General features: G+C 42.6%; 3 protein-coding genes across 5 annotated transcripts; 2 read left to right on the forward strand and 1 right to left on the reverse strand.

The window, feature by feature from the left end:
- The first annotated feature begins 2,248 nt into the window (after positions 1–2,248).
- On the forward strand, positions 2,249–16,409 carry rspo3 (R-spondin 3). The gene is made up of 7 exons (XM_051956542.1): positions 2,249–2,367; positions 2,458–3,091; positions 7,456–7,650; positions 8,274–8,417; positions 8,527–8,673; positions 8,821–9,006; positions 15,383–16,409. The coding sequence occupies exons 2-7, from the start codon at positions 2,992–2,994 to the stop codon at positions 15,598–15,600; spliced, it is 990 nt and encodes a 329-aa protein (XP_051812502.1). The 5' UTR covers positions 2,249–2,367; positions 2,458–2,991; the 3' UTR covers positions 15,601–16,409.
- A 640-nt stretch (positions 16,410–17,049) lies between these two features.
- mdh2 (malate dehydrogenase 2, NAD (mitochondrial)) lies at positions 17,050–18,620 on the reverse strand. Its single transcript, XM_022190418.2, has one exon. It carries the CDS (start codon positions 18,488–18,490, stop codon positions 17,477–17,479), a length of 1,014 nt encoding a protein of 337 aa, XP_022046110.1. The 5' UTR covers positions 18,491–18,620; the 3' UTR covers positions 17,050–17,476.
- Positions 18,621–18,665: 45 nt separating this feature from the next.
- Positions 18,666–22,573, forward strand: LOC110948730 (E3 ubiquitin-protein ligase rnf146). 3 transcript variants are annotated; one of them, XM_022190415.2, is made up of 3 exons: positions 18,666–18,811; positions 19,518–19,580; positions 19,801–22,573. In XM_022190415.2, the coding sequence occupies exon 3, from the start codon at positions 19,813–19,815 to the stop codon at positions 20,971–20,973; it is 1,161 nt and encodes a 386-aa protein (XP_022046107.2). In that variant the 5' UTR covers positions 18,666–18,811; positions 19,518–19,580; positions 19,801–19,812; the 3' UTR covers positions 20,974–22,573. The 3 variants fall into 3 exon arrangements, with proteins under 3 accessions (XP_022046107.2, XP_022046108.2, XP_022046109.2); XM_022190416.2 differs by having other exon boundaries at positions 18,670–18,806; XM_022190417.2 differs by having other exon boundaries at positions 18,677–18,811; positions 19,521–19,580.
- Positions 22,574–23,655: the final 1,082 nt, after the last annotated feature.

Raw genomic sequence — 23,655 nt, forward strand, 5'->3', positions numbered from 1 at the left:
CCACTCCAAGACAGCACCAAGCACCCGCAGTCTCCAGGCCCCCCGCACCAACATCAGACCGCCAAGGTGGCGAGGCCCCAATTCACCCCTTACATTAGGTGATGGAACTGATCACAGGGGACCAGAGGGAACGAAAATCAGCTAACTGATCCTTTGAACCTGCAGACATTGTCTCGAAGCTGATGTAGTCTAATAAGAGATTAGAAACTGCTTATTGTTCAGATTGTTTTTGGCTTTCCAATTTATAAGGATAGTTTTCTTTGCGATGCATAAGCTGGTGAGGACCATGCATACAGAGTTAGATCCTATGTTGAGTTCACCTAGGTCACCTAATAGGAACAGTGTGGGACTTGCAGCAATGTTACATTTAAACCATAATGACAGGCCTTCACATACCTCAAGCCAGAACCTTTGCACAAGTGCGCAGGACCACATGGCATGGAGATAACTGTCAGTCATGTTATCACTGCAGTGTGAGCAAATATCCGAATGGGACAGACCCATCCTGAACATCCTTTGTCCTGTATAATGAATTCTGTGCAGAATTTTAGATTGTATAAGTTGCATATTTGAGTTCTTTGTCATTTTAAAGGTATATTTGTGACCATGCCTTTTGATTAAGGTTACTGGATAGGTCAGCTTCCCATTTTGCTGTAGGAAGAAAGATTGTATCTTCTGACTTTGATAATATTCTATATAGTTTGATAATAGCTTTGGGGGACGAAGATTTAAGAATTCTTCTACCCTAAGAGGAAACTGCCAATATAATTGATTGAGAGTGTATTTTTTTCCTATAATAGATTTAAGTTGGTGGTATTCTAAAAATTTTGTGTTGCCTTGTTATAGTTTAGATTCAGGAGTCTGACTCAGTGGAGGTGAAAGGGTTTAAAACAATGCATCAATCTCTGTTATGTCTCACTGTCCGGGTCCTGAGTTAGTACAGGGCAAACAGGGAAGTATTCCCATAAAGAAAGAGCCGCACTGTGTTTGCATTGCTTTCCTCAACACAGTGACTGATGGAAGACCAGAAGCCACAAGGAGGAAAAGCACTGGACTTGTGCATACTGTTCCCCCTAAACATCAACACACTGGTTAGACAAATGAGGCTTCAGCCCCCCTTTTCCACTGCTAAGCTGCAGCCTCACAAACGTGGAGGTAAATCACAACGTTTCCACATTGAAGAGAATTTATCACCTGAGCATCTAAAGCTGTTTTGTCTCCATCTGCATGCTAAAGATCTGCTAACAAGACTGATCTATTTATACAAATTTACATGCATTTTTATTTTTTTCTTGATGTGAAATACTAGAAAGAGTCATAAGAAATGTATTTTTATCTTTAATAGGTCATTATTCTCAGGAATGATCCTCTATATTGTGTAACTACACAGCAAAAAACATCAGATTTTGACTAATTGGAGAAAGGTCAAGTGCTACAGTTCACCACACTGATACTGTCAGGAATATGTGCCCCAAGCTTTTATGGAACTAACTCCCTCTAGAGGTAATATGATGAGATGCTGCAGCTTCTCTGTGGCATTTTCTCCCGAGACACCAAACCATCTTCGCCACTGAATAAAACACAACAATTCAATGCATTACACCCTCTAATGTATTTTATGAACTACGTGGTGCATGAAATACTAGTAAACTAACACATCTTTATGTAGATTTTTCCAGATCCGACTAAAATGTCATGTTTAAAAATAATATAAGACACACTGCAAACTTTCAGTATGACTGCACTAACTTTGTAAAGTCATCTCGTTCTGAAATAAAAGAGGAAAATGGATCTAAAGGTTAGCAATTACATCTCAACACTGCCAGAGCTGAGCTTCTTTCTCTCTCAGCACTGTTGTAATTCGGCTGCTGGGATTGTGTCCAAACCAAAGCAAACTCATCTTCAAGGATTTTATAGATTGTTATGTAATTTTATTGTTTGGGGGGGACCACTTCTTCTGTCAGCTGCAGAAACTGATTTACAAGCAGTAGTGTCCATTTAAACATGGGGAAATAAATGTTTGCAAAGAAGTGTGAAGTCGTTTTATAAACGGTGAGTATTCAAATTCAAACAGAAAACACAGAGAAGCTTTACTGCACATTTGTAAACCCTCGCTGAAATAACTTCAGTATCTCTCTCTGTCTGTCTCTCTGACGCGGGGGGCATGCCCTCTAAATAAACTTTAGAGCTCATAGGGAGGGAGAGGGAGAGAGAGAGAGAGAGAGAGAGAGAGAGAGAGAGAGGTGAAGTCATCAACGGGCCGGCGGGAGGGGAGTGAATGGGTCCTGCACGCAAAGCAGAAAAGCCCTGAAACTGCGGAGATTTACTTTGGTTCAGTTGCAGCTCAGATACAGCGAGGAGGAGAAGGTGTGTGTGTTTGACAGCAGGACTTGCGAAACGTTCATCTCAGAAACTGTGTGATTACTAATGCTGATCCTTTTAACTTTTGCGCTTCAGCTGATGCTGAGATGAAGCCGAGACCCTGAGCGCGCCTGGCAGCAGCGTATCCACACCGGGACGCGGGGCGCATCTCCACTCTAGACAGACGAGAGGTCTATTTGGAGTTGTACGCATGGATTTAACATCTCAAACTCCTTGTTAATCCCTAATTAATAATTCTTCTCATCTTTTTTGACCCACACTGATGTTTGCTTTCTTCTTGCGCACAACGGATGACATTGAAGCTTTTTGGTGCGCTTGGTTTTGTTGGAGGGAATGTTCTTTATCACAGCGAGGATAACGGACCCCTGACTCAGTCTGGCACATATGTGGACCCTATCCAGGATGTTACAGTCTAAGTGGCCCAGGCATCATTGGGCCACCGTACACTACCATCACCAAATATCACCACATAGCTGGGAGTCTTGCTGTGTCTAGGAATTATCTGCACTCCGGACTCTGCCTCCGCGTGGGGAAGAAAACGGAATCTTTTTCGACAAGTGTTTTGGTGAACATTGACATTAGCTTTAGGAGTCTCACCTCTGGGCTACTATGCAATTACAACTGATCTCCTTTGTTTTGATCATCTTGCACTGCATGGATTACACTGGTTGTCAGCAGCACAGCAGCTCCAGGCACCGGCAGCATAAACGTGAGTAAACTGAAGTGCGGCGTGCTGCCCGGCGTTTGGTGCACAAAGTCACACTCTTTTTATGTAACTGTGTGTTATTTTCCTTAATTTTAATTGAATGTTTATTTAATTTAATTATATATTGAAGATATACAAACCTGATAAAACTGTAAGGTCACAAAAGTCATCAACCAGCATTCTTTCACCAGCAAGACTGATCTTCCAATATTTAGACTTTTCTAAATGCCTAAACTATAGCCAGGCGATATTATCTGGATTTTTAATTCTTTTTTTATATTAAGTTAGCAGTCACTCAACAAATCTTTACGCACACCAATACTGGGTGAGTTCATCTAGATATAACCAAATAAAATGTCGGGTGATGCGTAACACGGCACTTTGGACGGGTTTAGTCACTGTAGTAATTCTACTACACTGGAAAAATACATATATTATATACTATCACTTTCACACTCCTAACTCTAGTTCCCTGCATTCGAGGTTTAAGCTGTTAAATTTGCTAAATTAATGTTTCAAATTTGGGGTTTATTCTTGGGTTCTTCTTCCAACTCCAGCGCAACCATCTCTGAATGCACTGACAGAATGAACCGCTTAAACCTTCAGTGATTTCTCCATTAACAGAGCACTGTTAAATCGTTGCCTTTGAGCCTTAATTGGATTAATTAATTGTTGTGCCACCTGAAGCCAGCAGCCGCTGCTCTGCGCGCTCAGTCTCCTGGTTCCCGTCGCTCTCTAGCGGCCAGCAGCAGACTTCAGGCACCGAGTTTGTTTCTCCACTCTCAGGGCTGATGAGTGTTTAAACGTATATTCACGTCTCAGTTCCCATATTAGGTGATGTATGGTGCCTGTTGAATTATGTGCTTAAACTGCAACATTTTTATATTTATGGGGGAAAGATTTTTCTGATGTTGGCCCATGCCTGTCAGAAACTGAACTCATCTGAATTCATCATTTAGAACCATGTCCAATCTCCCTCTTAAAACTGTTTAAAATGTAAGTAAATGCAGAATTGACAGCTGGCTCCATCAACCTCCAGAGATGTCCCACACTGAGTCTGGAGGTATTTCATCTCCCATATATCTCCCTGAGCTCCAACATTATGTCTCAACTCTTGGGCTAAGACCAGCTTTTTTTTCCATGACACTATGAAATAAGTATCAATAAAGTATATTTTTCTGTTCTTCCTACGCACACTTTATCACTGAGGGTCTCCAGATGTGCTCTGTGACTAACTCTGTTAGAGAAGAGCAGTGATAACTGGAATATTCCATGTATCACTTGCCAGCGTGGCTAAAACTGTCTGTGATCTGCAATAATAGACATTCAGAGTGATGTTTTTATGCATGCCACCTGGGACTGAAACTTCTCACTGTGTCTTTTTCTCTTTACACTTGATCACAGAGCTCAGATGTCTAATCTGGACAGTCTTTACGGTCAAATTTACCTAGCACATGTAAGGAGTTGATTTTGTTCCTATTTAAATCTGTATTTGCACTGTATAAATGTAGAAAAGGTAGACATTGTAGAGTCTGCTTTATATAGTACATTAAAATACACAGATTTTCTCTTTTAATGTTCATTTCCCATTAAAAATATATTAGAGAGCCTCTGAACACAGGGTGAGACAGGTGAAAGCAGGAAGGTTACTGGGAATGCATGTGCAATATTTTTCTTAAATTATGCTCCATGACAGAAAACAGCATGTATATGCAGCTTTCTGTGAAATTAGATTCTTTTGTCAGTTTGCTTCATTTCAGGATGATATACTGAAATGTGTTTTTGTCGTACATGCACATATGGACCATGATGTGAGATAGCAGCACTAAAGGATTGTTTCCTGTGTACAGTGAGGAGTAACCATTAACTGATGAGTTCTTCTAGGAATCTAAACTTCCTCCAAAGATGCAGATATCTAACACTTCCTGAGATATGAGGGAGGATGGAGGGATTAGTTGGTGAAGGGGTGAACGAGTACAGACTTTAGAGGGAAAGAAGGGGGTAAGAGTGAGTAGAGAGTCAATGACCATCCAGTTAAAAGGCCAAAATTACCACACAGAGACAGAACCCTAATTCTGAGCTTCCTGTCCGTGATGATGCATTAAAAAATGAAGGCCTGGGTGCAAACAGTTGGAATTCCATTCATTTTACATATTTTATTAAGACAATTCAGAGATGAATATGGGCGTTTTAAGAATAGAGTTAATAAATTGAATGTGCTGTATAATAGAATCCTAAAGAGGTTGGCTTTCAACACTTTGAGCATCACGTTTTCTATTTTGTTTTGTTCTGTTTTCTCCATGAACCATCTTTGTACGTGTGAGTGTGAATGTGTTTATTTCATATGTGACTTCGTTGGTATGTTACCCAAGATACCGCCATCCAGCTGAGGTTTCGTTGGTGCAAGCACAGGGGCAAGGCCAAATTCCTGCTTCTAAAGGCTTCTGTGAATCAGGGCAGCTTGGCAGGAACACATGTGGGCAAATGGACAGCAGTTGTAAAGATAGTCAAGATATTTCAAACAAAGTATCTGTGATCTATGGTAAACTGGCAGCTAAACCCTGGACTGAAAAAGATGGCCAGCGTAAGCCAGTGGCATGAAATGCCAAGGCTGGAGAGGAAAGCCAATTCCTTGGGTTCTTACTGGGGTTATTTTTAATTTACCTGCCATATGTGACTGCTGAAACATTTTCAAAACATCATCTTTGGGAACAGAGCAGCGATACAGTGGGTGAACAAACATGTAGAACATGAGACGTCTCTCATAGCCTGTATACTGTCACAGGTGCCACTCCTTGTAAGGATAAATATGTGGCTGTCACATGCTTGTCCCTGAGTTTATTTTCTCAAACTCCACAGCCTTGTACTACTTTCCAGATTTAACTAAAGCATGGCATTTCTAAAGAAATGTTCTGTTTCTTCATAAAGACAGTGATCCAGTAACTGAAGCATAAAGACCAGAAACTTCAAACTTCCTCTCTGAACTATTCAACAGCACAGAACCTGTAATGTGTATCTGGTTGTTTTCAGAAGAATGAGCCGAGCCTCCTTTGTTACTACTCTTTGTGGTCTGTGTGCGATCAGATACTGAAACAGATATCATATACAAGCTTTTCCAGGAGGATTCATATTTTTAACATGCGTTAATAGCACTCAGTGTTTTCAGTCAATAACTTAAACATTCCATCATGTTGATACAAACTCGCTGTAACTTGGGAGACATTAAAAAGGTCTGTGTCAAAGCTGTCAGCATACAGTTAAAATGATTAAAACCTACGACCTGAGCTCTCGTCCTTGGAGGAGAAAGTCTGGTGAATCATCTCAGATATTAGTGTCAAGTGGGGGATGAAAACCGTACTGTAAAATATATCAACTGAACTAAACAGTGCAGTACTTATGTACATACACAGAGCTGTAAACATGGAATAAATTGCTGCCATTAGCATTGAACTATCAGCTAAATTGCTTTCACAGTAAGTGGGTTGTCTGATATGATTCTGTAATGTAACTCTTCTGCATATGATTAACATGGCCTCATGCTTTAACATGCAGTTCTGGACTGATTCCCCATTTCCATTACTTTTCTTTTCAACACTGGCTTTTTCTTTTTTTCTGATTTGTCGAACGTTCTGTCACATAAACCTGCAGTATATCTTTATCCTACTAACTGTTACCTGAAGGACTGATCTGGGAGATACGGTAAATTGATACACAAATTTTCAGTACATCAAAAGTGGGGTGTAGAGCTAAAAACACTGACGTTGGCAGAATAGACAGGCGACATAGCATGCACAATTGTGCCAAAATTCTCTACTGAAGTTGCTGTCTCTGAATAACTTCTGTACTTTGTTTAATGTGGACTCCAGAGATAGTTGTCAGCCTAGTGAACAGCAACAAAATCAAACAGATAAAATAAAATGCATCTATACAAATGGCATTTATGTGTTTTAGAAAAATGAATCAAATCTTTTAGATTAGGATTTGGAGTCCTGGTTGTGGGTTTGGCCAGTATTACAAAAGTAAGTGGAGTTCTATTGAAAAATGATTTTTTTTCAAGAGGTGTTATGGCAGAAACATTTAGGCTGCAAAAATAAAGTAGAATCTTCAAGTAATAAATGATTTAAAAAATGCTACTGTGACAGCAAAAAGACTTAGAAAGAGTGACAAAAGCAACTGATTTAAAGACCATAAGGGCTTTGTGTGTGAGTTGACTGTCCACTGCCGAAGTGTGGCTGATCAAATGCCAGGATCTCTTCAAAATACCTGTAGAAATTATGCATTAAGATAAATACAGCTTTCATAACATAATCTTAGTATTTTCCATATTATGCATCATGTCAAACACATTCTCCTGCTCCTGTCAACAGAGATCCCTGGGGTGAGCTCAGGGTGCCAGCAGGGTGGCTGTCTGACCTGCTCCGACTACAATGGCTGTCTGTCCTGCAAGCCGCGCTTCTTTATGCATTTGGAGAGGATTGGGATGAAGCAGATCGGGGTGTGCATGACTTCCTGTCCTCCGGGCTTTTATGGCACCAGATCCCCAGAGAGAAACACCTGCACAAGTGAGTCATAATGAGAAACAAACTGGGTTTGTATATTAATGGAAATATTCTTCCCATCTGAAATAAACGCAAGTCAGTAGGTGTGGAAATAGTTACCCATCTTTTGTGTAATTAGCTGGAGGATGCCTGAATTAGATTCAGCAAACGCACACAGAAAGTATCTCAAACTTCAGTTAAATATGGTCTCTTAACAGTGTGTTTTATTACAAGCACATACTGTAAAGTCTAGCTGGTTCTGAGAGACTGTCAAAATTTGGACTATGTCCACCCTCCACATGCACCTCTTTACAAGCAATGGTTTCAAAACCATCTTGTAAAATATGGCCTGTGTATGTATGCAATCAAATTATATAAAACGTTCCTAGTCGCCTTGTGAAGTATGGTTCTTTTTGATGACATTAAATTGAATCAAGTGCTGCCCTACTTAAAATCATTTATCACAAGCCAACCTGTAAAATCTGCCTGCAGAGGCCTATATTGTTTTCCCAGCCAGCCAGACACACACACACACACACACACACACACACACACACAGACACACTGTATATTTAACGCGCAGGACACACACGATAACTTGTTCGGTTTAAATAAACGCTGGCGGTGGGTCTGTGTTTCTCTGTCAGAGTGCAGGTCGGAGTGCGACTCCTGCTTCAACAAGAACTTCTGCACGCGCTGCCGAGCAGGATTCTACCTTCACCTGGGCAAGTGCCAGGAGAGCTGCCCCGAGGGCCTGGTCCGAAGCGACACACAGAGGGAGTGTGTTCCCAGTGAGTGCTCAGAGACGGGGATGAAACATGGTGTTGTCCTTTTACTTTACTCTGTTTCCCTGCAAAACTGCTACATAAAACATGTTCAACTCAGATTTTGTGCTTCCAGAATGCCCTGCAGAGTGTGAGTCGTGTGTGAACGGTGAGACATGTATGCGGTGCCGGCCAGGCCTGTACCAGCTCAGTGGAAGGTGCCACCATGTCTGTCCAGACGACTATGAGCCCAATGATAAACTCATGGAGTGCACACCACAAGGTCAGTCCAGTGTTTAAAAAATCCTTGCCAAAGATCTTGTCCGGCTCTAACTGAAAACTGCACTTAAGGAAAAGAGAGCAATCACATTTCAAACCTTAGAAAACACTTCCCATCCTCACCTCTCCCTCTACATATGTTCCCTGTCAGTGCACTGCGAGGTGGGTGAGTGGAGCGAGTGGAGCCCTTGCTCTAGGTCTGGGAGAACCTGTGGCTTCAAGCGGGGACAGGAGACCCGCACGAGGCAGGTCCTGCAGTACCCATCACCCTTTGGCCAACCCTGCCCCGAGATCTCAGAGATCAAAGAGTGCCTGGTGAAGAGGAGGAAATGTCCAGGTAAAGAAAACTAGCATTGTCAGATTGAAGACTTTTCTGATCCAGCACATGAACCTAAAATCTGAAAAACAGAATCATCAAAACGTCAGTAGTAATAGCTGTTGAAGCATCATGCTCACTGCCAACACTGTATTTGTGACACATGGCACGATTTCAGCTCTCTATGAATTCCAGACCGTGTCGTTTCAGCTTGTACAACCAGAGCTGGTCGTTCTTCCGCTCACAACTATGAGTGTTTACTCAGAGGGCTGTCATTGTGGCTAGGGAGAGGACAGTGGGGGGAACACACATGTGTGATGTTGCAATGGGTATGTTGTGTGTTTTCCCACGAGACCTCTTTGGATTTTAAACAGCAAAACCGCTTTCTCTGCTCCTAGTAAACAGGGAATAGCGTGATCATTTCTAATGAACAGAGTGAAAACTGCTTTCAGACGGGCTCGTCTCTTCATAAAACCTAATGCTGTGGTGCATTTACGATCGCCTTGTGTTATGTGTGTACTGCGTGTGTGTGGTTACTGAGGTGGTTGGCGGCTACGGCTGGTTGTTTTTTCGCCTGGGCTCTGTAGTGTTAAATGACAGATTGCAGACAGGGTAGGAGGCTGAGATCCAGCCCCCCGGGGCCTCACACTTACAGAACAAACACTGTGTGTGTATGCGTGCACTTGTGTGTGTCAGTGTGTGTGTGATGCAGCAAAAAAGCAGTTGACTCTGGAGCAGAAACAGCCAGCTCAACATCAACATCCTCCCCCTGGGAGGCACGCGGCGACCAGGGGATCAGTATTGGTTTATCCCCACAGCTGCCAATACACACACTTACACACATACACACTCTATAACTCTCTCACACCCACACACATACACAAAACAACGCATACACACATATCCAGATACAGATAGACCCTCTCCATTTCAAACAAGTCGGACAAATGCACAAATTTGCACACCAAACACTCATACATGCACAGACACACACATGCACATACCAACTTTGCCTCACTAAAATAACTACACAGCCGTTGCTCGTGGTGGTAATTTGTGAAGAGAGTCGACTGGGTCGACGTGATTCGTAAGGCAGACTGTGAAATGTGCCCTCTGTCACCCTGACTATCTCTCTCTCTCTCTCTCACTTTCTATCTGTATCTCTCTCCTGATCCATTCCCTCATCTCATCCCCTGCACACACATACACACTCTCTACCACACCAAAGAAAACATAGACCCCCATATAAGCTCCCTGCTGGCGTTCCCAGTCAGTCGGGTCGGGGCCGAGACTTTAGTGTGGAGTCGACAGCTCTGTTGATCTAGCCAGAGCTTGGTGAAAGGGGCACAGAGAGACGGGAAGTGAAAGAAAGAAAGAAAGAAAGAAAGAAAGAAAGAAAGAAAGAAAGAAAGAAAGAAAGAAAGAAAGGAAGAAAAGATATATGTAGACAAACAGTACAGACCCTGCTTATTGACTTTACCCCTTCGTGTGATTACCCAGTTGCCCCAGCTCCAACAGAATCCCCAGTGAATGGAAGCTAATTATCTGCCTCGGCGCATCCTCTCCTCGCTGTTTACGTTCTGCACACGCTAGGAGGTCAGTGGTCCGACCTCAGAGAGCCCCCGGTAATCCTCCAACAGCCCTCCGACACTGATACATCCTTCTCCTCGTCCTCTTCCTCTCCTCCTCTTCTCCTCTTCCTGTTCCTCTCTACAGTATTTTGCTTTGCTAGGTCCATTACTCTACTCTCTTTCACCTGCCTGTGGTTTTGTTTTTACCGCTCCTCCTTTCCCTCTAGAATTACAGCATGCATCTTTTTCCAACTCCTCGTACGTTTTATTTTCCTCATCCTCATCCAAGACCCTTACAAAATTCACTGATCCTTTGCGTGTTTCTTTTCTTCCCCCTGTTGTCTCCCTCAAATTCCTCCTCACACTCCCTGAATAGCATTACAAGTGATTTCAAGCACTTTTCAACCTCTGTTTCTAATGCAACTTCTCAAAATCAATCATGTATCTTTTTTAAAAATGTCTCAGAATCTTTACTTAGTTTGTAAAGGCCACTTCTGAAATGCTAACACAATTGAACTTTTTTTTTTTAATTGAACACTACCAAAAACCTGGCTAAATATGTGTAAGCCCCATTATCAACATTTAATAGTCACTTTTGAGTCAAATATAATGCAGCTGTGCCTCTCCTAATACATTTGAAGCTGAATCCATAGATGAACATGAGAAGTTACATGCGGAGACATTTTTTGTTGGCTGCTAATCTACATGTTCAGGAGAGAGTTGCATTGATCCTCTCACCTCTACGCCAAGAAAGCAAGATAAAATTTCAACTACTGTTACGCGTATGTGAAGCCTTCAGAACCATGTCTTAATCACAGCCTCCACTTGGTCCTGATTAACCTGTAAAAAATGTTTTAAATTAAACATAGCGCGTCATAAAAGTTGTAAAACCGCTGGGAATGTGTATGAGGGTTCAGAGTCTACTGTGTTTCTCTGCTGTCCACTGCTAGATCGTGAATGTTTGTGCATCTTCATTCACCGGCTTCTCAAGTTCTCCACTTGATTTTGGCTAATTTGTCCTTTGATCGACCTGCTGCTCACCTCTCTATGTGCCCCCTCTAACTCCCGCCACACACACACCTATTACAGAGAAACCTACAGTTAAGCGAGCTAGCACCAACCAGTCGGTGAGGGGGGGATTGTTACACCCACAGCCCCCCTCATGACATCCTGGCAGCCATGCAGCAGGCATTCCACTTGTGGGACAGCCCATAGCCTTTAATCCCGGCCTGGCTCCCGCCAAAAGCTCCCCGGACGACAGAACGCCTGCCACAGAGGATGTGCCACCATAAAACACACAGTGCCCCTCCAACTGCACACACACACACACACAAACCTCCCCTTACCCTCATTGCGCCTTTGCTCTCTCATTTGATCTCTGTCTGTCTGTCTACTAATCTCACCTTGTTCTTTAGTTCATTTAATACTCTCTCTGGATTCTTATTCATTCTCTGCTGCTCTCATTTCTCTTTCACTAGCGCACTCATTGTGCCAGCGCACACACACACACACACACACACACACACACACACACACACACACACACACACACACACACACACACACACACACACACACACACATGCATGCACAGTGTGTGGTGGCCCATTCACTAAAGGCCCTCTCTGTGCTGTCAGTGCAGTTGAGTCCTGTCCTTTGTGAATGTGCTGCAACAGATTTCTAGAAGTTACATTACAGCTACGGACAATTCAGCAGGTCTGCACTAGTGGCTGTGTTTACACTGCACGGGCAGGGATTTCAGAGGAATAACACGGGATGAAAAGGATAACAGCTTTCTGCATACATTCCTGCTCATTAACTGCAGGAAACTCGTACTGATGACAAATATCAAAAGTGTACTAGATGTGGCACTAATTGTATGTAGAATCTCAGAGCGTTCACAGACAAGGCTTTTATTGGTTTCAGATTTTCTGTAATTTGACACAAATGTTCTTGGTGCAGTTTTGGTCATAGTAAATCAGCCCATCCAGTCTTATCTGGAGCAGAGCATGAAGTCTATAGATGAGCAGATGCACGTCATATAACCAGAGTGACAGGTTGAAGAGTGACCTCAGAGATTTACAGCTGCTCTTTTACAATACACCTTTCTGTTATATTCCTGTGCTCAGTTTTATGAGCCATAGAGAGTGCTCAAGCACTTGGTGTTAAATGTTTCCATTGCTTCACAGCGGTGGCAGTCTCTGAAACAACATTTAAAAAATGGTTTGATGCTATTTTGCTGAGAATTACATGAAAAAGTTGTCATGTCTATCAATTATATATTGAGTCAGAGCCAGGAGACTGTTGGCTTGGCTTAGCACTGAACTGGAAACTTGACTCCATTAGGGTTTAAAAATACACTTACCAGTGAATGTAAAATATACAAAACAATGCAATTTATCTTGTGAGTTTAAATCTGAAATAAACAGAGACAAAAAGTAGCGTTTTACAGGGAGTTACTCATCTATTTCCAGCAAATACTCCATTAAATCACTGCATCTGGTCACTGATTCATGAGAAGTAGTTACAAGAGCCGAAGCGATTGTTGCTGATTGTTGAGGCCAATTCCTATTTTAGGGAGTAAGAAATTTTTATAGCTGATATGTTTTAGAATTATGTTGAAAAGGGAAAATGATTGTGTTTTTGTTTACTAATTTTCCAGCAATGTATTTTACAAACTAGCTTGCAACTTACGATGAAGACACAGCTTGACTCTGCACCACAGTCTGCTCTGCTACATGCGCTGCAGACAGTGCCCAAAGTATTGAGGACAATGGAGTGAGAGTTATGCTAAATAAACTGTATGATGACAGTGTCCAAATTACCCTAAGCATCCTTTACTGTATTATGTTCTATAAAAGAAATTTTTTATAATGACAAATATCAGACAACATATATACGAGATAGAGCAATATCATGTTATATTATCAGTATAGATCTCTCCTGATCAGACAGATGTTAGCATAGTAAGATTTTCTTATTGAACTTAACAAAGCTATTTCACCTTAGATACAAGTTCCACATCATACAGTTACTGTAAGAGTTCCATGTCTTGCTCCCAAAGCCAACCGCTCATCCGCCTCAAGTCTCTTGGTCTTGATATTATTCATGAAACCTGACTATTGGGAATGTGTTAAATGTCTGTTGAAAATGTTCCGAAACCTCTAAAGGTGTCTAGTTTGGGGAACCATTATACACATGTCAACACACAGTTTACATAAAACCCATCAGAAACTGTTCCAACTAACCAAATGCAGGTTGGTTTAATAAACACTCCCCTAATCATCTCAACACTGGCACGGATTAGGTTTCTCCTCTGCCTCGACAAAGGCACCAGGGCTACAGTATGACTAATCCACTGAACTTGTAAATAGTTATGGTGTCAGGACAGAGAAAACAATAAGAGCGAAGGGGACTTCCTGTGTTTATAGAGGACGGGGGGCATACCCCGAATGAGTCAATGTGCCAGATTACTCCATCCATCCATCCATCCATCCATCCATCCATCCATCCATCCATCCATCCATCCATGAAACTAGCTCTCTTCACTATCATTTGTAGTAGTTTGTAGTAGGAGTTGTAGTACTGTTGTAGTAGTAGTTTGACTCTTTTCTCCAAACTCTTCTCTACCTTACACTTAAACCACATGAACCCTGTGGTGTCCATGTTGCCAGTCTCCTGAGTCTCATCCATGATTTCTGGAAGAAGATTAGCAGGCAGAGGAAGCTACGTATCAATAGACCATGTGGGTCAGACATGGTTCAACCGGAGACCTGCCTTGATTAATGGACAGACGATGAGCGTAGAGGGGCAAATGTGAAGCAGACAGTAGAGAGACAGAGATCTCTTTCTCTCTGGCAGTTTATCTCTCCCTGTGTCTGTGCCTACTGCCTACTTCAGCAGTTTCACAATCCCCAACCGGCCAGCCAACAGTCGAGCAGGCCGTGCTGCTCCGTTCCACTCACACATGAGCGGCAGCAGTACAACAACAGGAAAGGGCCTCCTCTGCTTTCACTTGCAGGTCCTGTCTCCAGCCTCCCTCAGGGTGGATCTTGTTATTATCATTAATAACTGTGGCCCAAGCAGAGATAAACCTTCAGCATTCCAAAACTCTTGGTTTTGTTTATGAGATGGTGTTGCAAGAACAGATAAATTGGGAGTTTATTTAAAGGCTTTCTATTTTGGACAAAGGTCTGCTCATCATAGGGAGACGACTGCAACAGCTGTCAGACGGAAAGAGAGGCTGCTGTGTGTTAATAAAGAGTGGCATCTAGTGGTGCAAATCCTGCACTGCACTATAGGGCAAAGTTGGTGGTTTTGTTAGATACAAGTTGCTGCAATAAAAGACTTAAATTTTTCCTACAGCACAATAAAGTCATTTAAACTAAAAACAGCCAATTGGATTGGGTTGAATAAAACCGCAGAAGGAAGAGAGTTGCTTATTAAAAAGTGAGCCTAACATTGGTTCTATTTTCACATTGAACCTTCTTATAGCATTGTAATACTGTATTGTCAATATCAGCAATTTTGCACCTTATTGTAATATCTATCTATCTATCTGTCTGTCTGTCTGTCTGTCTGTCTGTCTGTCTGTCTGTCTGTCTGTCTGTCTGTATTTCTTTCTATGGGGGAACATCAAACACAGTATTAACTATTACACTGTATGTTAGCCTACCAGGCTTCCAACAATATAATAATGTTGGGTTAGCAATTGTGCAAACTAAGTTTTGTCTTAACAAGATACTACATTTCTGAAACTGGTGCAAAATTCGATCAACTCAATCCCCATGATTAATCTTTCATTTGTTCCTTCCCTGAAATTCCAGGAGGACGGAGGAAGAATGAGCGAAGAGAGCGGAGGAACCGCAACAACCGCAAAGACAAGGAGAACCAGGAGGGGCGGCGGGAGAGGAAGAGGGAGCGTGAGAGGGAGAGAGACACAGGAGAACGTGAAGACTCGGATAACAGGAACAAAACAGAGCACAGGCACCGCAGAGGCCACGACACAGAGCCAGTCTCCCCTGACGACGGCCTTGTACAGTAGTCAGCTGGCCTCCCACCTTCCTCCTGTCATCTCCACATCCTACCTGCTCCAAAAGCTCCCCACCCTTACCCACCGTTCGCCCCCCACAGCCCCTCTCTGCAGGGGTGTTGCTGCTACCTGTATGATTTGAAAATACTGTTTATGCACAAGAGGGATAGGGCAAATTCAGCTACAAGGCCTGGGCCACTATAGACTTTAAAATGTCTTTTATTTTCTACCCTGTAGTCTCAACTCCTTCCCTTTCTCCGTCAAGTGTCTCCTCTGTAAAGTGCAGGAGACACTGCTGAGACTGCTGCTGGGACTGAAGATCAGCGAGAAATTTCTGTAACTGTGTGGAGGACTGTCAGACAGACGGACAGAGAGACATGTGCTTGTTGATATGGTTATTTAATGGGGCTCTGGTACAACATTGCGCATCTTGGTTGTTTTGAATGTAGATTTTGCAGCATTATGTAGAACAATTGTTTGTTGTTGTTGTTTCTGTTCTTTAGATTTCCTTCTTTGATGCAGAATTTGTAAAGTAAAAAAAATAAAAATGAGTTTTTGCAATCTTGCCATTTTGTGACATCTTCACAATCACTAAAACATACAGATGTAGGGGGTGCCTGCATGCTGTGGATTAAAGAAGTCAAAAACAACTAAAAACATGTTCTGTAAGTCTTGGACAGAAGCTAATTTTATTCAAATAAGTGATCAGTCTAATCTACTACTGGTTTTTCTTTTGTGTAAATGGATTGTGCTCTCAGTAAAGCTCCTTGACTAGGAACCAACAACACCTGTATGTCAAATAAAACTATAATGGGTTTGTACTTGTGTTTATGTTTTTTTTAATCTGCCCTCCATCTTGTTTAATGTTTCAATAAACCTTTCCTCAAAGCAAAGTGCAACTCAGCACAGTATGCAGCCAGTATCTGTTGATTCAAAGGTTGCTCAGCTCTCACTTGGGTGAAAACTGTTGCAGTCGCAGAAGGTTATATGAACACTTTTATATCTGTACATTAAGAATATTCTATTACCATTTTCCACTCTTCTCCATATGCAGCCTCTTGTCCTGTACTTACGGTGAATCTTTAAAGGTGTGGTTTAAATAAATCTCGCTATCGGCAGTCGATATTAAAGTCCAAAGCTCAATAGTTTTGCAGAACAAGTTTGCTTTAATGTTTCTGCAAATAAAACAAAGAAACAAACAACTATAACAACTACCATCACAGTAAGATGTACATTTTCCAGCTGAATTAATTGAAGCAAATGTTTAATTTGAATCAGTAATAAATGTTTGAACAATCCATAATCTATTTTATGGCTTTTAATAAGTAACCACCTGAAGGACAACCACATACATTTAGCTAAATTAACCCGTTTAAGTTTCTTGAGAAGCATCTGAACATTTGGTCACCCTATCAGTAAACTATGAAGATAACTTTTGTTTCACAAAACAAGAAAGAAGCATTTTAAAGCTAAAGTGTTTATTGATGGTGTGAATATTTTGCTCACGAGCAACATCTACTGCATTTGCATCAACAGGCATGATGACAGTATTTCCTCCTCGTTCATTCAGCAGAGAAATCCCCACTAACACAAACTGTACATGAAAATATATGCAATTTGACATCTTGAAAACATAGATAAGTCACAGTACAGTATGTACACAAATCATGGGTGCAAGATAAAGGCATGTTTGAAAAAGTATGGGAAGTAACTCGTTAGAAATAGGACCAAGGTCACAATCAGGATTTTCGAATCAAGGCGATTCTACTGCAAAACAAGAAAGGTAAGAGGAAACACTGTGACAGATCTTGAATTACCCAGATGCCTTTTAAGACCAAACAAATCATCAATCACAGCTCTAGTTTGTGTATGACTAGCGGAACACTGTTCACTTCATCTTAGCCACAAAATCCTCGCCCTTCTTGATGGAACCCTTCAGCTCATCCATAGCATCAGCAACCAGCTTCTCCTCAAAGGCCGACAGCTTGCCCAGCCCAAGGTTCTTCTCGATGCCGTTCTTCCCCAGCAGCAGAGGTGTGGAGAAGTACTTGCACTCCGTCTCCTCAGACATGACAAAGGCACACTCCACCACACCCTCCTTTCCATTCATGGCATCCAGGACGGAGAAGGTAAAGCGGGCACCAGCGTAGGCCATGGAGAGGGTGGCAGATCCGGCTCCGGCCTTGGCCTTAACCACCTCTGTGCCGGCCTCCTGGATCCTGCCGGTGAGGGCAGACAGCTGGTCAGCAGGGAACTCTACCTTTGGTGTGCACTGAGAAATGAGGGGAATGATGGTCTTCCCAGCATGACCTCCAATGACTGGAACATTGACACGAGCTGGGTCAAGGCCTTTAAGCTCTGCCACAAATGTGTTGGCTCTGACAATGTCCAAGGTTGTGACGCCAAACACTCTGTTGGGGTTGTACACTCCGTGCTTCTTCATGACCTCTGCAGTAATAGGGATGGTGGAGTTAACTGGGTTAGCGATAATGCAGATCATGGCTTCGGGGCAGTTGCGGGCGCAGGCATCAGCCAAGGTGGCTACGATGGTGGCGTTGGTGTTGAATAGGTCGTCACGGGTCATGCCGGGCTTTCTGGGCACACCGGCCGGAATGACCACGACATCGCAGCCCTGCAGAGCGGCGTTGAGCTGGTCGGGGCCCATGTGACCGGTCACCTGGGCCCTGGTCTCGATGTGGCTCAGGTCAGCGGCCACACCGGGCGTGTGGGCGATATCATAGAGGGAGAGTTGGCTCACCAGTGGGCTGTTCTTCAGCAGCAGAGACAGCGGCTGGCCTATGCCGCCTGAAGCGCCGAGCACCGCCACCTTCGCGTTGTTCTGCGACGAAGTGGACAAGCTCCGGGCGAGGCTGACTGTGGGTCTCACTGCACGGGAAAACATCTTCTTTGTGTTGCTTCGTTTCTTGATTTAGTGGAAATAAAGATACCTCAGTAGCCCCTCTCCTATGTGACACCAACGTCCTCTAGCCACGAGCGAACAGGAAGACTCTTAAACTGTCATGCGTAGTAGATAAAGGTCGTGCGATCTTACGTCGAGCTGCGTCATCACGTACTGTTGCGTCGTCGTCTTTATCTCAGCTTCTTTTTCAGAGGAAAACAAAGCCAGTTAACATTGGAAGTCGGTAAATTTGCATTGGAAATTAGGACCGCCGCTCGAATTATACCAATAAACCAGACCACCGAAGCAATATCTAGCGGTACGGTACGTATACAGTCGCTGCGTTGTTTGTGTCGTGAGAAAATGCTTCTCCTTACTGTTTATGTCGCCCTGCTAAAATAAGCTAGCTCCGTCAAATGAACTCCGTCTATTTGCTGGAGTCAGAGTGCTGCCCTCATCTTAGCAGCGTTAGCTAACTACAACAGGTTTCATTGTTATGAAGGCTTTGCTAGTCGCTTCTGTAACGGTATAGTTTGACTTGTGTTTGTACATATAACCGTAGCAGCAAATGCTCCGCTTTTGAGTAGCTGTTATATTTTTTACCGTTAGCTTAACAAGTTTTCCTACAGACTCACCGTTTACTGTGAGTATTAAGGTTCCACCGTTAGCTGTTGGTTTTACTTGAATATCGTTAGCTGTGTTCATCTTTAGCTCTGTCAGAAGGACTGCAGGGTTAAGTTAGCACAAACTTAGAACAGCTGACACGACTCGCTGATTGTAGTGAGAGACACAACAGAGCAGCCCTTTGTTCCACAAACAGTGCCCCTTGCATTTCAGTCATAACTAAGGAATTAATGCTAACTTATAACTAATCTGTTATAATGACAGACTTAAACTTTTTGTCACATAAGGGTGTTTTGTCAGAAAAAGGCACAATAGGGATAGTTTGATATTCGACATTGCAGCTGTGTTTATTTTCAGGATAATCTGAGAGAAAACACATTTTCACTGGATGTTCTTTTTCATTTAGCAGTGGCAAGTTTGAAGGTCCAACAGCTCTCCTAATGATACACCAGCATTAAGACTACTTCGAGTGAGTATTTATTAATCTGTTTAGCTAATTAATGAAATCTTGTAAACAGAACAAATAAATACATAATTCATACAAAGTATGTGTTCTGTCAATTTATCTAAAACTAAAAGGCTCACAATAATCTTCACAACTATGCTAATAATTTGTACTTTGTACAGTTTTTCAAAATGAAGCGCATGCCCATCATAACTAGATCTTTACAACTGTCCCTGTTCTTTAGTACTTCTTAAGGATGGCTAGTTGTGGAGAGGTCGACCACTCTGTTGGCTCCCTTCCATCCAGTAAGAAAGGCGGCAATAGTGGCGGTGGAAGTGGGAACAGTGCAGAATCATCATGCTCGGGCTCCAGCAATTCATCCCCAGCCCTGTCTGTACCAGAGTGTGCCATCTGTCTGCAGAGCTGCGTCCACCCAGTCCAACTGCCATGCCATCACGTCTTCTGTTTCCTGTGTGTGAAGGGAGCCTCCTGGCAGAGCAAAAGATGTGCTCTATGCAGACAGGAAGTACCAGATGACTTCCTGGAAAGGCCTACACTTCTCTCTCCAGAGGAGCTGAAAGCATCGGCGGGAGGTCGGGGTGGTGCGACAAGTGATCATGCCTGGTATTATGAGGGCCGTAACGGTTGGTGGCAGTATGATGAACGAACCAGCCGCGAGCTGGAGGACGCTTTCTCCAAGGGCAAGAAGACAGCTGAAATGCTGATTGCTGGTTTTTTGTATGTAGCTGACTTGGAGAACATGGTGCAGTATCGGCGCAATGAGCATGGTCGTAGACGCAAGATGAAGAGGGACATATTAGATATTCCCAAGAAGGGAGTGGCAGGACTGCGATTGGACACTGAGGGAGTTACTGGGGCCATGGGGGCAGCAAGCCGAGAAAACTCTGCTGATGGGGCTGATACCACAGTAGCAGGTGTACAGCAACAGGTTACAGGTATCTCCTCTACTGTTACAGCACCTTCAGCTAATGCTAGGCCTCCCACTTCCCTTGGAGGTCAGCCTGGCCCCAGTACTAGCCCCTCTCTGGAAGATGCCCTCTCCCAGTTGCAAATCAGCCCCAGGCCCACAACTTCTCATGAGCGGTCTGAGGCAGGAGAAGGAGAGGAAGAAGATGAGGAGGAAGAGGCCTCACCCTCCAGGTCCTCTGACCCTCACACCTCCGTGGATGAGTCTGGCTCTGGTGACTGGAGCGATGATGAGGAAGAAGAGGATGAAGAAGAGGAGGGGGGCAATGGAGAGCGTGCTGAGCCCTGGGAGGACAGGCCACGGAGACAAAGACTGAATCCAGAGGACAGAGCTCTTCCTCGTGCAGAGTCCACCTCCTCCCCTTCCTCATCCAGTAGCAGTGGAAGGTCCAGAATGCCTGATGGCCAGTGTACAGTGACTGAAGTGTGAAGTAATCATTAATACCATCATCACCAAATGGCTATGTTCCATTCCATTAATTTATTCCTCACTTTATGCTGTTGTTCACTCAGTCGCAGATCAGATGTGGGTGGATTGCTTGATTCAGTAGAAATGAGGCAGCACAGATTCAGTAACAAACAACTATGCTTTCCTCCATTTTTGGTACATCTTTTATGGTTCACAGTGATCTGAATGTATCTGTGTGACCTGTTTCTAAGTCTCATCCTAGATATAGCCAGTTGGCACAAGTTTGGTTTGATGTTGTTGTACTGGGAGACAACTTGGTAAACAGTCAAATGGATAAAAACTGTTTTTGTGAACCATGAAATCTCGTAGTTTTCTATTCAGCACATCATGTGAAGGAGGTGTATCAGAGATATTGTGGTGTTCAGTTATCATCACTCAACACTTGCAGTTACAGGTGTATTGATTCTGTTCCTTTTAAATCTGGAAAAGTAGAAGTTAAGGTAAAAGTGACTTGCCAACCTGCTTCTGCCAAACCGAGCTGTTCTTGTGTTTACGTTTCTTACCTAATAAGGCTTCTGGGAATCCCAGTCAGGTTTGTGGCATGCAGTGAAATAAGGCATAATGAGGATGTTACTCCTGGAAATGGAACTGAGCCATTATTATGAACGGCTGCATTCTAACCATCTACAGTTTAACTCTCTCAGCTAACATAGCGCACAGAAATTGCCTTGTTAGAGCTCAAATCATGTGACTCCTCTTGCAGAGCACTTAATCCTTGATAACATGTTCCCAACCTCCACCCTGCTTACATGTTTTCTTTCAGATTTAACTGATTATGAAGCCTTTCATTCCAAATTCTCAAACCTAACTTTTAGGAAAGCATTCAAATCGTTTATCCAGATAAAGACAGGAAACAGAAGTGAATCAGTACTTAAGTTATGTGGGTATTTAAACTTCACACTTAATAAGCATAGACATTTAATTCAGGAGTCCACAGAATATCTGGCCACCTGAGAAGCTTTGTCTTTGATTTCAAGTAACCTGCAGTTTTCTGAAACTAAATTCTATAAGAATCTTGTTTTAAATGAACATGCATAGCAGAAGTACATATCAGATATATTTTAACCTTTCCCAGCTTTAAAGAATTGGCATTTTAATGCAAAATATCAGTGATCTGATTTTAAAGCTGTTGAGGCCTCTATAGCCTCATTAATATTCTTATTGTCCCTAATTAAAGTATTTTCAATTCTTGTGTCTCTAAGGTTTAGTGATTTGTGCGTCTTTAAAGAGAGAGTTATTTAAACACTACTGGTTGGCAGGATGTTGACAGTTGATGTTTTTTGGATTCAGTTTGAGTCAATGTTTTAATTTTGTGTTTGTGCATTTCTTACAGTTGTAAACTCTTATGTATGATGTCTGAAGGAGTAAGAGAACAAGGACATGCCGTTGCTATTGGCCACCCTGCAGAAATTTCAGGTTCTGTTATTTTTATATTTCTTACATCAGCGGCTCAGTTTTAGACTTTCCTGAAGTTTGTGTAACCATTTTTGCTTGGAAACTTTTTTTTTTTGTTACATGGTTTGTAATTTAAGAATAAACTGTGTCATTTCATCATCCTAAAGGGGTGTTTCTGGGCTTGTCTCTAAATATTTGTGTGGTTTTTGGCTTCTCATTTTACTTAGCTGGGATCAACTCCAGCTGCCTAAGACCCTCTGCATGATGAAGTGGGTCGCTAATGGATGGATGGATTTTACTGTGTGATACAGTGCATGTCAGCTCTTGGAAAATATTTCTTGTGTATTATATACATTTTTTAAGTAAGGTTTCAGCCCCTTTATCCACATCAGAAAGCCTTTGACGTCCCTCCTTTCACCTTGTAGCTATTTGGTATTCTGACCACAGCAGGTATTAACACTCCAGCTGGGTGTCTCGCCAAGAAACATGACCTCTGGAAGGGGAACAGGAGATGAAGGCCAGGCGTCCTCCAGGGACATGTTCTGTTCATGCCATTTCAGTCTGTGCACATCTGTGCTTCAGTAATGTGCCTCATTTGCTATATGGAATAATATGCTACGAAAAATGAGCTACAAATTGGTGCCAAATCTAAAACTGATCTTCAGTTTGTGTATATATCTTCTGTTTAAACTGGCCTAGTACTTTAGCATCTTTCAAGGTTCTTAATGCAGATAAGAGCTATTGAGCAAAGTAGTGGAAAACAGTCTGAATTCAGCTCTTACAGCCTTAAATCTCCCACTACAACAGACAGGATGATCCAGGTCACAATGGCATCATGAGCACTGAGGAATCTGAAAGCTCAGCTGAACTAACCTACAAAGACAAGTAAAACAGGAAAGATGTGCAGCAGCATCTCTCAATCCTGCAGACAGATGCTGCTTGTTATATTTCATTAGTGTCTGTCTGCTTTGGTTAGACTCAGCCTGGAATGATCGAATCATTACCATAATCACATAGTCAGGAGATCTGGAACACAGACTTTCATTTGTTTGATGGTGACGGTAGGGATTTAGAAGAATATCTGATCATAATACCCTGGGATCATACAGCATTTTCACTGTCATTTACAGATATAATTTTATTAAGTAGATAAAATAAGTACTCATTTACAGTGTCAGTCTACACACTCAAAACAAGAAGTTAGGTCAGCTGACACTGAAGAAGTAACGGCCAAATGTAGTTTCTAAA

Source organism: Acanthochromis polyacanthus, chromosome 12 (assembly GCF_021347895.1).
Source record: "Acanthochromis polyacanthus isolate Apoly-LR-REF ecotype Palm Island chromosome 12, KAUST_Apoly_ChrSc, whole genome shotgun sequence".
NCBI lineage: Eukaryota > Metazoa > Chordata > Actinopteri > Pomacentridae > Acanthochromis > Acanthochromis polyacanthus.

Bases quoted from the DNA above. Each gene is read 5' to 3' on its own strand.
- rspo3 (XM_051956542.1), top strand. From the start codon at position 2,992: ATGCAATTACAACTGATCTCCTTTGTTTTGATCATCTTGCACTGCATG. The intron at 8,418-8,526 runs GTGAGTGCTCAG...TTGTGCTTCCAG, and splicing joins ACAGAGGGAGTGTGTTCCCA to AATGCCCTGCAGAGTGTGAG. The intron at 9,007-15,382 runs GTAAAGAAAACT...CTGAAATTCCAG, and splicing joins GAAGAGGAGGAAATGTCCAG to GAGGACGGAGGAAGAATGAG.
- mdh2 (XM_022190418.2), bottom strand. From the start codon at position 18,490: ATGTTTTCCCGTGCAGTGAGACCCACAGTCAGCCTCGCCCGGAGCTTG.
- LOC110948730 (XM_022190415.2), top strand. From the start codon at position 19,813: ATGGCTAGTTGTGGAGAGGTCGACCACTCTGTTGGCTCCCTTCCATCC.